General features: G+C 42.8%; 1 protein-coding gene across 1 annotated transcript in view; it reads right to left on the reverse strand.

Annotated features, from left to right (window-relative positions):
• Positions 1-194: 194 nt before the first annotated feature.
• LOC143280352 (sperm flagellar protein 2-like) overlaps positions 195-12,500 on the reverse strand; it is a 51,334-nt gene continuing 39,028 nt past the window's right edge. Inside the window, exons 17-21 of the mRNA XM_076584986.1 lie at positions 6,773-6,876; positions 4,235-4,503; positions 3,260-3,395; positions 928-1,069; positions 195-302 (exon numbers count right to left, since the gene is read on the reverse strand). Of these exons, the coding sequence (XP_076441101.1) occupies positions 195-302; positions 928-1,069; positions 3,260-3,395; positions 4,235-4,503; positions 6,773-6,876 (759 nt within the window). The remainder of the gene's footprint in view (positions 303-927; positions 1,070-3,259; positions 3,396-4,234; positions 4,504-6,772; positions 6,877-12,500) is intronic.

Raw genomic sequence — 12,500 nt, forward strand, 5'->3', positions numbered from 1 at the left:
TGTTTTTGTGTATGTGAAGTTATGTAAATGTTATTTACAGATTTGAAAAAAAAAGAGTTATTTTCACTTTTAAAGAAGACCACAACATGCATACTTTGAGCTAGTAATGCTCAACACTTTGTCATCAGCTTACAGACAGGTAACTAAAACTGTAAAAGCAACAGAGGTAGAAATGTAGAAAATTGTTAGTCTTATCAGTTTTGACCGATGTCACTAAGCAGACTTACAGTTTCCGGAACCGGTTCCACTTTCTCAGGCTCTGGTTCCAACGGCAAAGGCAGCTCCAGGTCCTTGCCTTGAATCTGTGGTGCAAATTATCACGTGATGGGTGATTGCTCCCATCACCAGTTGTCCGCATTAATATATTATTGTGTGCTGACTTTACGTGATACTGTTACAAAAAAACAGAGGGAGCTTTATTTCTGATTAATCACATTTCTTTTCATGCCTGTGTGTGTGTGTGTGTGTGTGTGTGTGTGTGTGTGTGTGTGTTTGTGTGTGTGTGTGTGAGTGCACACGTGTCTGTGTGTTGTGTGTACATGAAAGACTGAGAAAAAGTGACAGAGTGTGAGAAATTGTGTGTGTGTGTGTGTGTGTGTGTGTGTGTGTGTGTGTGTGCTACTGTGTTTATGAATTTACGTTTCATGTTGAATGCATTTATTTTGAAGACATATCTGCTAAGAAATCTGTCTCTCTCTTAAATGCACAAACATGCACAGATACACATAGAAATCTAATAAAGAAATAACATTCACCCACCACCCACCCCAACCCCCCTTCCCCCCCCCCCCCCCCGCCCCCACACACAAACAAACACATACCCACCCACCCAACCCACCCATACACACACACACACACGCATACACACATACACACCCAACACACACACACACCCCCCACACACCCGACCCACACACACACACCTACCTTGGTCAGTACGCTCTCCATGACACTGTCCACCTCTTGGTATACGTCGTTCTCTGAACCAGAAGCATCCACCTTCCTCAGCGTCCCAAACTGGGTGAACCACTCATCCATCTGGGCCCAGGAGTCATGGAACGACGTGATCCTGACATCACAAAGGTCAAAGGTCTAGTAGGCAACGAACAAGCGCAACAAACCACCAGCAAGCAACACTGGACCTAAAATATGAAGATCTGTCTGACATCAACTAAAAGAGAAAAAAAAACAAAAAAAAACAACTAAGCTGGTGTGGCCATGTAACAATATCCGATGGCCTTGCTTAAAATAATCATCCAAGGGAACTGTTCAGGGAAGGGAGATGTAGGGGACAAGACAAAAAAAAAAAAAAAAAAAAAAAAACCCGATGGACTGACTAACACAGGAGTGGCCAGGAAAAGAGACCCACGCTTTCGATGCACATCCGACAGACTGTGGAGGAATGCGGTGAACAGTTCTTCTGTGCGGCACCCTGAAGACTCCACCCACAAAGTTCAGGGAGAAGAAGAAGAAGCCTTCTAAGGCCATAGGGGCAGTAAATTCATATTCACTGTGTCAAGGACTCAGCATAGGAGGGTGGGTGGGTGAGTGGGGGAAAGGGGGAGAGGGGAGGTGGCGGGGGGAGGTGGAGGAAGCAATCCTCTCCTTCTACCATTTTAACCTTCACTGACCTGAAGTCAGGTACCCATTCACACCCACATGGAGAGAGGAAAATCAAAGCGCCTTTTCCAAAGACACAATACAACATCAAGTTAAAAACAGAACCTTGGCCTTGAACCCTGATCACTCATCAACACTTGATCTTCTTCTTCTTCTTCTTCTGCGTTCGTGGGCTTCAACTCCCACGTTCACTCGTATATATGCGAGTGGGCATTTTACGTGTATGACCGTTTTTACCCCGCCATGTAGGCAGCCATACTCCGCTTTCGGGGGTGTGCATGCTGGGTATGTTCTTGTTTCCATAACCCACCGAACGCTGACATGGATTACAGGATCTTTAACGTGCGTATTTGATCTTATGCTTGCGTATACACACGAAGGGGGTTCAGGCACTGGCAGGTCTGCACATATGTTGACCTGGGAGATCGTAAAAATCTCCACCCTTTACCCAGCAGGTGCCGTCACCGTGATTCAAACCCGGGACCCTCAGATCGAAAGTCCAACGCTTTAACCATTCGGCTATGGCGCCCGTCAACACTGGATCAAAAGTCCAATACTTAACTGATTCTGCCACTGACTGCGCCTCCATCCTGACATCAAAGTGCTTATCAAATATGAAAATGTTTATTGGGGAAAAAAAACCCAAAAAACTGATTCCTTTTGGTTTCTCAAAGAGGCTGCATTCGGACAAATCCATAGCTGCTACACCACATCTGCTAGGCAGACGCCTGACAGCAGCATGACCCAACACGCCAGTCAGGCCTAGAGTGCATGCACAGAGTGTATTTCTTGCACAAAATGTTGCCAGAGGACAACACTTATGTTGCCATGGGTTCTTTTCCAGTGTGCCAAGTGTGTGCTGCACACAGGACCTCGGTTGATCATCTCATCAGAACGTTCGGTTTGATTTTCCAGTCAAAACTAGGGAGGAGAAAAGAGCAAGCGCAGGAGTCAAACCCAGACCCTGGACTGGCGTATAAGCATCTTGATCATTCTGCCACCTTCCACCTTCCTGCCAAACAGAACCAAAGGTGTGCTCCTCCCGAAGGAACATCAAGTCTAATGGCAAGTAGTGAGGTGGTGGATGTTGTTAACAAGTGATCTCGGTTGGCAGGAAGCAAGGAAGGAAATCAAAATGAAAGTATTTCATGACTTTTGTTACATTCACACATTCCACAAACAGATTTTAAGGAACATGAAACAGATGAGAACAAAGCATCTTTGTCTTTTTCCCCCCCTAAAGTTAGAAAGAACCTCTTTTGTCTATGAAAGAAACAAATCTTGATCTCTGTTTTGCATTCTGAATGAATATATCACGCATGCATACACATATACTCACATTTACAAAATACAAATACATAAACACACACACACATGCACATATGTACACATACATATACAAATAAACACACACACACACACACGCACACAAACACACACAAACACACATGCACACACACACACACACACACACACACACACACACACACACACGCACGCACGCACGCACGCACGCACGCACGCACATGCACTCAAACACACACACAAATGCACACACACACGCACACACACGTACACTCACACACACATACCCCACCCCCAACCCCCACCCACACACACACACTACACACACACTGACCTGGTCTGAATCTGCTGCTGGTCATTGGAGGGGTCAGTGATGGGTATCACCTTCTCCTGTTTGCCCACCCCTGTGGCGCTGCCCTCTGGCGGCGGTTTGAACTCCTCATGGTACTGCTGCTGCCCCAGCAGAGTGTCTGTAAGACAGCCGTTTGTGTGTATATGTATTGGTGGAGGTTCTGTGTGTGTGTGTGTGTTTCGTTTCGTTCGTTAAAAAGAACAGATCATATTTACATCATTATTTATGACTATATTTCCGTGATATGATTTCCTACATCACAGCCAGAAAACCCAGTCACTTAAAATGTGAATGCAACCTGATGAGAGTTGTAGCCCACGTACACAGAAGAAAAGGAAGAAGAAAACAACATCGAGCAATATTACAAACCACGTAACTGTGCTGGGCCTGGTACCTGGGCAAATGGGGGGTCAGTGTCTGTGGTCAGTGTGTGTGTGTGTGTGTGTGTGTGTGTGTGTGTGTGTGTGTGTGTGTGTGTGTGTGTGTGTGTGTGTGTAATAAAGAATAAAGTGTTGAAGACAATAATAACTATAAGAGACGGGTCCAATTTCACTTTCAATTCTGTCAAGGAGGGAGGTGCCAGTGCATTCAGACAAATATATATATACTTCACCAGATGCCTGACCAGCAGCACAACCAAACATGCTAGTCAGGCCTTTACATGTGCCTTCATACATGTATGCATGCCATGAAACATGTCCATGCGCTTTCATTTTTGTGTACATGCAAACCCCCCCCTACCCCCCCCCCCCCAAAAAAAAACAACAACCTGTACATAAATTTTCACATATTACATATAAATGCAGTAAGCATGTATGTGCGCTTTCATATACTCATGCATGCAGCAGAACATTGTACATATGCCTTCTCATACATGTACACATGCAATAAAACACCACATCACCCCCACCCACCCCCCATCCCCACCACCATCACCACCCTCAAACAACCACTCACATGAGCGCCCGCTGGCTCTCTTCAGACACAGACTATCGTCCAGGTCAAACAGGATGACCACGTCGATGCCACTGATGGGCTCTGGAGGGGGCGGGGCTGGGCGGGCATCTGGAACCAGGTCGGACCTGCGGGCCTTGCACTTGAGCTCGTACTCGGGGCTCTCCTTGGCGAAGGCATCGTAGCCACTAAGAGCCTTCTCCAGGAGTTTGGCCTGGGTCAGGGTCTGGGGGTATCCGTCCAGCACCCACCCTGTGCCCTCCGGAATCTGCCTGTTGGTGTGACAGCCGAATGGTTAAAGCGTTGGACTTTCAATCTGAGGGTCTCGGGTTCAAATCTCGGTGACAGCGCCTAGTGGGTGAAGGGTGGAGATTTTTCCGATCTCCCAGGTCAACGTATGTGCAGACTTGCTAGTGCCTGAACCCTCTTTGTGTTTATACGCACACAGAAAATCAAATACGCATGTTACAGATCCTGTAATCAGTGTCAGCGTTTGGTGGATTATGGAAACAAGAACATACCCAACATACACACCCCCGAAAATGGAGTATGGCTGCCTACATAGCGGGGTAAATAATAAAACACAGTCATACACGTAAAATGTGACATGTCTGTCTGAGTGTATATGTGTGCATGCCTTAAATCTGATTGAATGACACAGGAGACGAATGATGAGCACCCAGTGGCAGCCATCAGTCGGCTTTACTAAGGTAGGCAGCCTGTTGTGCAAATGACCCCATATTTGTAAAGCAGTTAGAGCTTGGTTTCTGATCGAGGATAGGTGCCATATAAGTATCCATATTAATCAATCAATCAAAGATATTGTATTGTATTGTATTGTATTGTATTGCATTGTACTGTATTGTTCTCTGTGTGAAATTTGGGCTGCTCTCCCCAGGGAGAGTGTGTTGCTATACAGAGACCACCACCCATTATTTTGTATTTTTTCCTGCCTGCAGTTCCTTTTGTTTGTTTGTTTTCCTATCGAAGTGGATTATTCTACAGAATTTTGCCAGGGACAACCCTTTTGTTGACGTGCGCTAAGTGCATGCTGCACACAGGACCTCGGTTTATCGTCTCATCCAAATGACTAGTGTCCAGACCACCACTTAAGGTCTAGTGGAGGGGGAGAAAATACTGGTGACTGGTGCCAGGATTCGAACCAGTGTGCTCAGATTCTCTCGCTTCCTAGGCGGATGCTTTACCTCTAGGCCATCACTCCACTCCAAATAATAATAATAATAATAATGATAATAATGATAATAATAGCTATGATGATGATGACAATAATGAATATTTCAATATTACACGCAAACCAAAACAACACACCAAAAAACAGCACCACAAACATACAACACAACACAGACCAACACAACATGAAATCACAACACATCTCAAGATACAAGAGTACCTCTTCATCTCTAAAAGAGTTGTTGACATCAAATAAAACCATGGTGTTTAAAGCCTCGCCAGCCATCTCGAGGCTATCGCCATGTTAGCATTTACTTCAATGGTTGACATAATTGCAGATAAAAAGACAGCATACAAAAGAGTATGTGGGCATTACACCAACAGAAAAACACAAAGTTTGATCATGATCCCATGTTTCAATAGGACCACCGATTCATGATAATTACCTGCTTGACACTGTGTGAGCTCAAACCTTACAACAGAAATTACTGAGTGAGCTGGCAAATGCATCGTTTTCAACAGGCATTGAATAAACCCACTCTGCCCCACCCCAACCCCCTCCAGGCCCTTGATACTTTCAGATCCACTTTCTGAATGAGGTCTCACTGCCATCAGACAAATCTATATAAGCTACACCACATCTGCTAGGGCCCAAAATGCTAGTCAGGCCTTGAGTGCATGTGTATAGTTGTAAGCCTATCAGAGTGTATTTTTACTACAGAATTTTACAAGAGGACAACACTCATGCTGTCAGAGGTTCTTTTTCAGTGCGCCAAGTGTGCGCTGCACACAGAACCTCGGTTTGTCATCTCATCAGAATCAGCGGATGCTCAGTTTTGATTTCCAGTCAAACTTGTGAGAAAAGGTGAGACAGGGATTCCAAACCCTGACCCGCACAGACACTATTGGCAGATAAGTGCCATAACCATTCTCCCCCCTTCCTCCTCTACCATCGCCCATGACAGCAGCTTATGTATGATAGTCAGTCGTGTCCGACTATGACCATCAGAACAGCAGAGGAGGCAACTGCTGTCCCGACTATCTGGGCTAGAATTTGATAATAGTGGAGAATGTCTTGCCCAAGTTACATCCCTACTCTCTTGGTCAAGAGGACTTTAGGACAGTCAGTCGTGGGATGGTCCCCAAAGGCCAACTAACCCCCCAGGCTGCAGCACTAAGAGCCAGTGCGATCTTACCTCCTAGTTTGAGAGTCGTAGTCTTTCACATAAGATTAAGCTGTACGTGACTTCCCATTGTAATGGAAAAACCATTGATCATACAGTTCCCGCTTTGCTGTTGGCCCAACTGTCAACATAATTATGTCAATCTGTGACAAACGAAAACACTCACCTGATGACGTCAGCCAAGATCTCCACCACCACCTCGTCATCCACCGGCTGACCTCGCTTCAGGAAGGTCAGGGCCTGAGCCCCCAGCTTGTTCCTCACTGTGGGCTGCAGAACATGTCGTCATGACACAATGCACAGGTCACATCAAATCAGGTTGCCTGTATAGCTACTGCTATAGTTGCAGATCAGCTGACTGACTGACTTACTGTGTCAAGCATGCATACACAAACACACATAGCACACAAGTATTTTGCACAAAAGAACAGAATTTTCATGCATACACACACATGCACACATACTCGCATGCACACTCGCGCACGCACACACACACACACACACAGACACACAGACACACACACACACACACACACACACACACATACACACACACACATACAATCTCTCAATATAACACACACGCACACACACACACACACACACACACACACACACACACACACACAGCACCACAAACAACACACACAACACATCACAAACCCTCTCTGCACCATCTACTCTCCCAAAGCACATGGTAACATTCACTAGAAATTTATCACCATCACTTTCATCATTTTATAACCACAGAATTACAACAACAAATTCTTTTTTGTAAAGGTTTCACAATGTGTATTCCCCAATTATCATGAATGATAAGGGTGGTGATTCTTATCTTTCTTTTGTTTTCTTCATATGCTTGCAACATATAATACTGAACGCTGAACAAGACGATTAATACTTCTTCAAACTCAAACAAAATGCCTTAAATTTATCAGTCAAATTTTCATGAGCGTCAAATTTTATGAAGACTTATATACCACAAAACGTTATAAACATTTCTGTTTTCAAATTCGTATTCATCATAACAAACTCGATAAACTTAGGTATATAGTTAGTGTTGATTCACACAAAACAAACAGTTTTCATGTTGCATGTGTGCTTGTGGGTGGGCGTTTACTGTGCATGTGTTTGCACACATATCCTTGTTCTGTGTGCATGTGTGCAAGTGTGTGTGCATGTGTAGTTTGTGCTTTTTTGGTGTGATTATACACGTTTGCATTCGGAAGTACTGTCTTGGTGTGTAGAGATTTCTTTTCTTCCATGTGCTCATGTGCTGTTATACGCTGTCATCATGCACTAATGTTGTATGTGTTGTTTCACGTGAGATGCTTTCAGCCCATCATATGGTGAATATGTGCCACATTTCTTTATAATCATTACTGTTATTTTGTTGTTGTTGTTATTGTTGTTGTTGTTGTTATCATCATCATTGTTATTATTATCATTATCATTATTATCATGATCATTCATTATCATTGGTATCTGCATTCATGGGCTCAGAGGCAGCACACCTGTGTCATGTCTGACAGTGATCAAATTATGTCAGAAATGTTGGAACAGTGGTTAATAAGGGGAAATCTTTAAAGAAGACAAGCTTGTACTGTTACTGTGAATGATTCTGGATAGGAACAAAAACCTCACTCAGAGAACAGACTGACGTCTATGTGAGAAAACACACACACACACACACACACACACATGCACAATTACCACCATGTGTGACATTAAACAAAATTCTTGACCTCCTCCTCCTCCTCTAACACATACATACATCTACACATGCACATGCACACACACATGCACACACACACAAATACATACAAACACATACACACAAACACACACACTCACGGACATACACACACATTTACATGCACACATGGATGAACACACACACACACACACACACACACACACATAATTACGACTATGTGTGACAGGACATTTAACAAAATTCCTCTTCACCCTCAACACATACATACATGCAGACATGCATGAACACACACACACACACACACACACACACACACACACACACGCACACACAACACACTGCTCCGCCCCGGGTGCTGTTGGTGTTTTGCACTTTTTCTTGCAGCCCTGTCAGCCCATTCATTATATAGGAGACCAAGGTGAGAAGGAACCCAACAAAAAGTTATACATGTTCCTCTCAAATTCAAAAGATGTACAATGTAACTTATTTCTATTATTATTTTGGACTTGTTCTTACAATTTGATGAGTTTAAAGCATATAATACAGATTTTGAATCAACACAAAATAAGACTTGAAGAAGGCAAACTGGAAGATCAAGAATATAATTTAAAGCCATAAGAACAGCGATAAGTTCAGCTGTGAATATTGATCGATCTTTACCAGTATGGTATGATCGTTCTGTTTTCAGTTTTGGTATAACGAAAGCTGAACCTGCTTGGCCATTGTCTAGGAGTGAGCCATCTGTGTAAATATGTAAGTGGTCACAGTATCTATTCTGAAGGTGTAATCGGACTTCTGTTGCCATGATATTTGGATTTCCTTTTTTTGCAATGTCAGTATGATTGATATCAAACTGGGCTTTACTCATCTCCCAAATGGGGTATGGACTTACTGTTTTCTGCGTGTCTACATTATCTGGATTAATTTCGGACTTTTGGAAAAGGTTCGACACAAACGTGCCAATTGGTGTTAGATAAGATAGCGTTTTAGCTCTTTTGAGGAAGTTGTTTTCAGATGTAATTCTTACTTCCTCCGATGTAAAATTTTCAGTTGTTGAGCAGAGATGTTAAATGCATATGTGGAGAATCTATTTCAAGCAAACACATACTCTTTGAATGTCAGAGTCTGAAATCATTTTTACCAAACTTCTCGGAAAATTCTTTTGAATGTATTTTTGACAATTTCAAGATGTTATCTGCTATTGCAGAAGGTTTGCTGCATAGTCCAACTGGACATTTGTTATAATTGTTACAGTTGTTTGATGTTAGCGTTTCCTTCTATATTGTGCCTATGTCTTCCCTTTTAATGTCTTATTTTTTCCAATGCTCTGTATCTTCTCTCCCCCCCCCCCCCCACACACACACACATATGCGCACACACATACACACACATCATTCATCACCCTCTGCCCAATACCGTTCCCACCTCCATGCTCCGCCCCCCCCCCCACCCCCCCACCCCTTTTTTTTTTTCTTTTTTTTTTTCGTCTAATATCACTTAAAGTGGAAGACGTTAAACTGAAGACTACTACTACTACACACACACACACACACACACACACACACACACAAAGACACAAACACACATGCACACGAAGGGAAAATAAAATGAACCAATGAAAAGAGGAAGAAAGAATATACAGAAGAGCAAAGAAATGAGGAAGAAAAAAGAGCGAGAAAGAATAGAAAAAAAATAGTCAAAAACAAAAGAACAAGAAGGAAAGAAAAAAAGAAAGAACAGAAGAGAGACAGTAAGTCAATAAAGAACATAGAGGAGAAATACAGATATTTAAAAAAAAAAAAAAAAAGCAAAAAAAAAAAAGCAACACAGCTGAAAAGATAACAACAGAACTCAACTGTCAATGTTGAAACAAACAACAGATTCTTTAAAAAAAAAACACCAAAAAAAACACAAAAAAACACACAAAAGAACGATCAGTATTCAAAACAGAAAATAGTCTGGAATTATATCCGTTAGTTCATCATTCACCAATCACCATGCAGTTAAATATAAAAAAACAACAACAACAAAAAACCACCAAAACAACACGACATATAAACTGAGTTATATAATTGGAAAGAGAAGACAGTTCTTTCAAAACTTGTCATACCACGTGTATCACTCTAAATAGTTCTTCTTCTTCGTCGTCCTGTTTGAAATGGTAAGAAACAGGATCTGGTCAGGATTTCAACATTCAGCAGTTCCTCTGTTCATTTCTTTATGGTGCTTAAATCCATGTATGGAGTGTGTGTGTGTGCATGTGTGTGTGTGTGTGTGTGTGTGTGTGTGTGTGTGTTATGTATTGTTGAGCGTGTATTGTGTGTGTGCGTGTGTGTGTGTGTGTATGTGTGTCTGTGTGTATGGTGTGTGTGTGTGTGTGTGTGTGTGTGTGTGTGTCTGTGTGTCTGTGTGTAGGTAGTGTGTGTGTGTGTGTAGGTAGTTAGTGTGTGTGTAGTTAGTGTGTGTGTGTGTAGTGTGTGTGTAGAGAATGGGGATGAGCGTTGTGCATGTGTGTGTGGGTGCTGAACATGTGTGTGTGTTGAACATGTGTGTGTGTGTGTATGTATGTGTGTGTGTGTGTCTCTGTGTGTGTGTGTGTGTGCATTGCACATTTACGAATGATATACATGTGTGTGTGTGCATGTGTGCACTGAGCATGTGTGTGTACATACATATTGTATGTGTGAGTTGTGCACGTGTGATATGTGCATGGGTGTGGGTGTGTGGGTGTGCATGTGCTTGTGCGCATGTGTATAATTGTATGCATGTGTTTGTGAACATGCACATGCATGCTTATCTGTATTCCTGTGTTTGTCAGTGCACCTAATCACAACACATGTCCAAACATGAAAGAGATACAAAGCACAGCCAAAATGACGCACAGATCAAGATGGTGCAAAAAGACAGAGAATACAAAAAACACTGCACAGGGTGATCGCTTTGTTCTGTCATCATATGTTCCCACTGTCTGATGCCTGAAATTGGATACTACTTTTTTTCCCCTGTTATTGATGTTATTGTTCTTGCTGTCTTTCTCTCTCTCTCTTTGTATTTTTGTTTATATTCAAAATATCTTTTTTTAACTCACTCTGGACGAATAGTTTTCTCCATTGCTTTTCCCTGCAGATGACAAATTTATTAGGGTTAGGAAAAAAAATCACAAAAAATACAAAACACAAAGCAACTGAATGAAACTCGCTGTACTTGACCCACTGACCCCTCTCCTCATGTCGTGTGTACGCCCACCCCCCTCTCTCTCTTCACAGCCCTCAGAAGCTGAGTCACAGTCAGTACCTTCTTGCTGGCAGCTTTCTTCACTGCATATACTTTATTCAATGTCTTCATCATCCTTGTCGAAACCTTAGTTTAAAGCATTTCAAACAATTCAGAAGCAGTAAAAAGCCACTGTCGTGATCTAGTTTGCTCAAAAAAATTCCACTTGTATCACCTGTGACGCCATTTTCAATACGTATGCAGATTAGCTTGTTATATGGGGTACCGAGGTCAACGGCATGCCAGCGAGTGTATAGTTATGGAACCTCACAAAGAAACATTCCATTTGAACCATGACATGTTCGGAAAGCCTGGTGTTGCTGCGATTTTTATGCTACCCCATGAGGAAGATGTGGAAAAAATTTTAATTGTCGAAACCACTATAGCGTTCTGTCGTCCAGAACGCTGCCTTACATCAGGAATGCTATAGCATTCCATTGTCCAGAGTGAGTTAATGAAAGAAACTGACTGAGAGAAAAAAAAAGAGGAATGACAGCAACAAACAACAGCAATGTGGAGTGTTGGTCTAGAGGTAACACATCCACCTAGGAAGCAAGAGAATCTGAGTGCACTGGTTCGAATCCCATAGTTGCCAGTGTTTTCTCCCCCTCCACTAGACCTTGAGTGGTGGTCTGGACGCTGGTCATTTGGATGAGATGCTAAACTGAGGTCCGGTGTGCAGCATGCACTAAGCACATGCAAAAAGAACCCATGGCAACAAAAGGGTTGACCCTGGCAAGATTCTGTAGAAAAATCCACTTCGACAGGAGAACAAATAAAACTGAAGGCAGAAAAAAATAAAGGGTTGTGCTCTCAGTGTAGTGACGCACTCTCCTTGGGGAGAGCAGCCCGAATTTCAAACAGAGAAATCTGTTGTGACAAGAATGAGTAACACAACACAACA

This window comes from Babylonia areolata, chromosome 3 (assembly GCF_041734735.1).
Source record: "Babylonia areolata isolate BAREFJ2019XMU chromosome 3, ASM4173473v1, whole genome shotgun sequence".
NCBI lineage: Eukaryota > Metazoa > Mollusca > Gastropoda > Neogastropoda > Buccinidae > Babylonia > Babylonia areolata.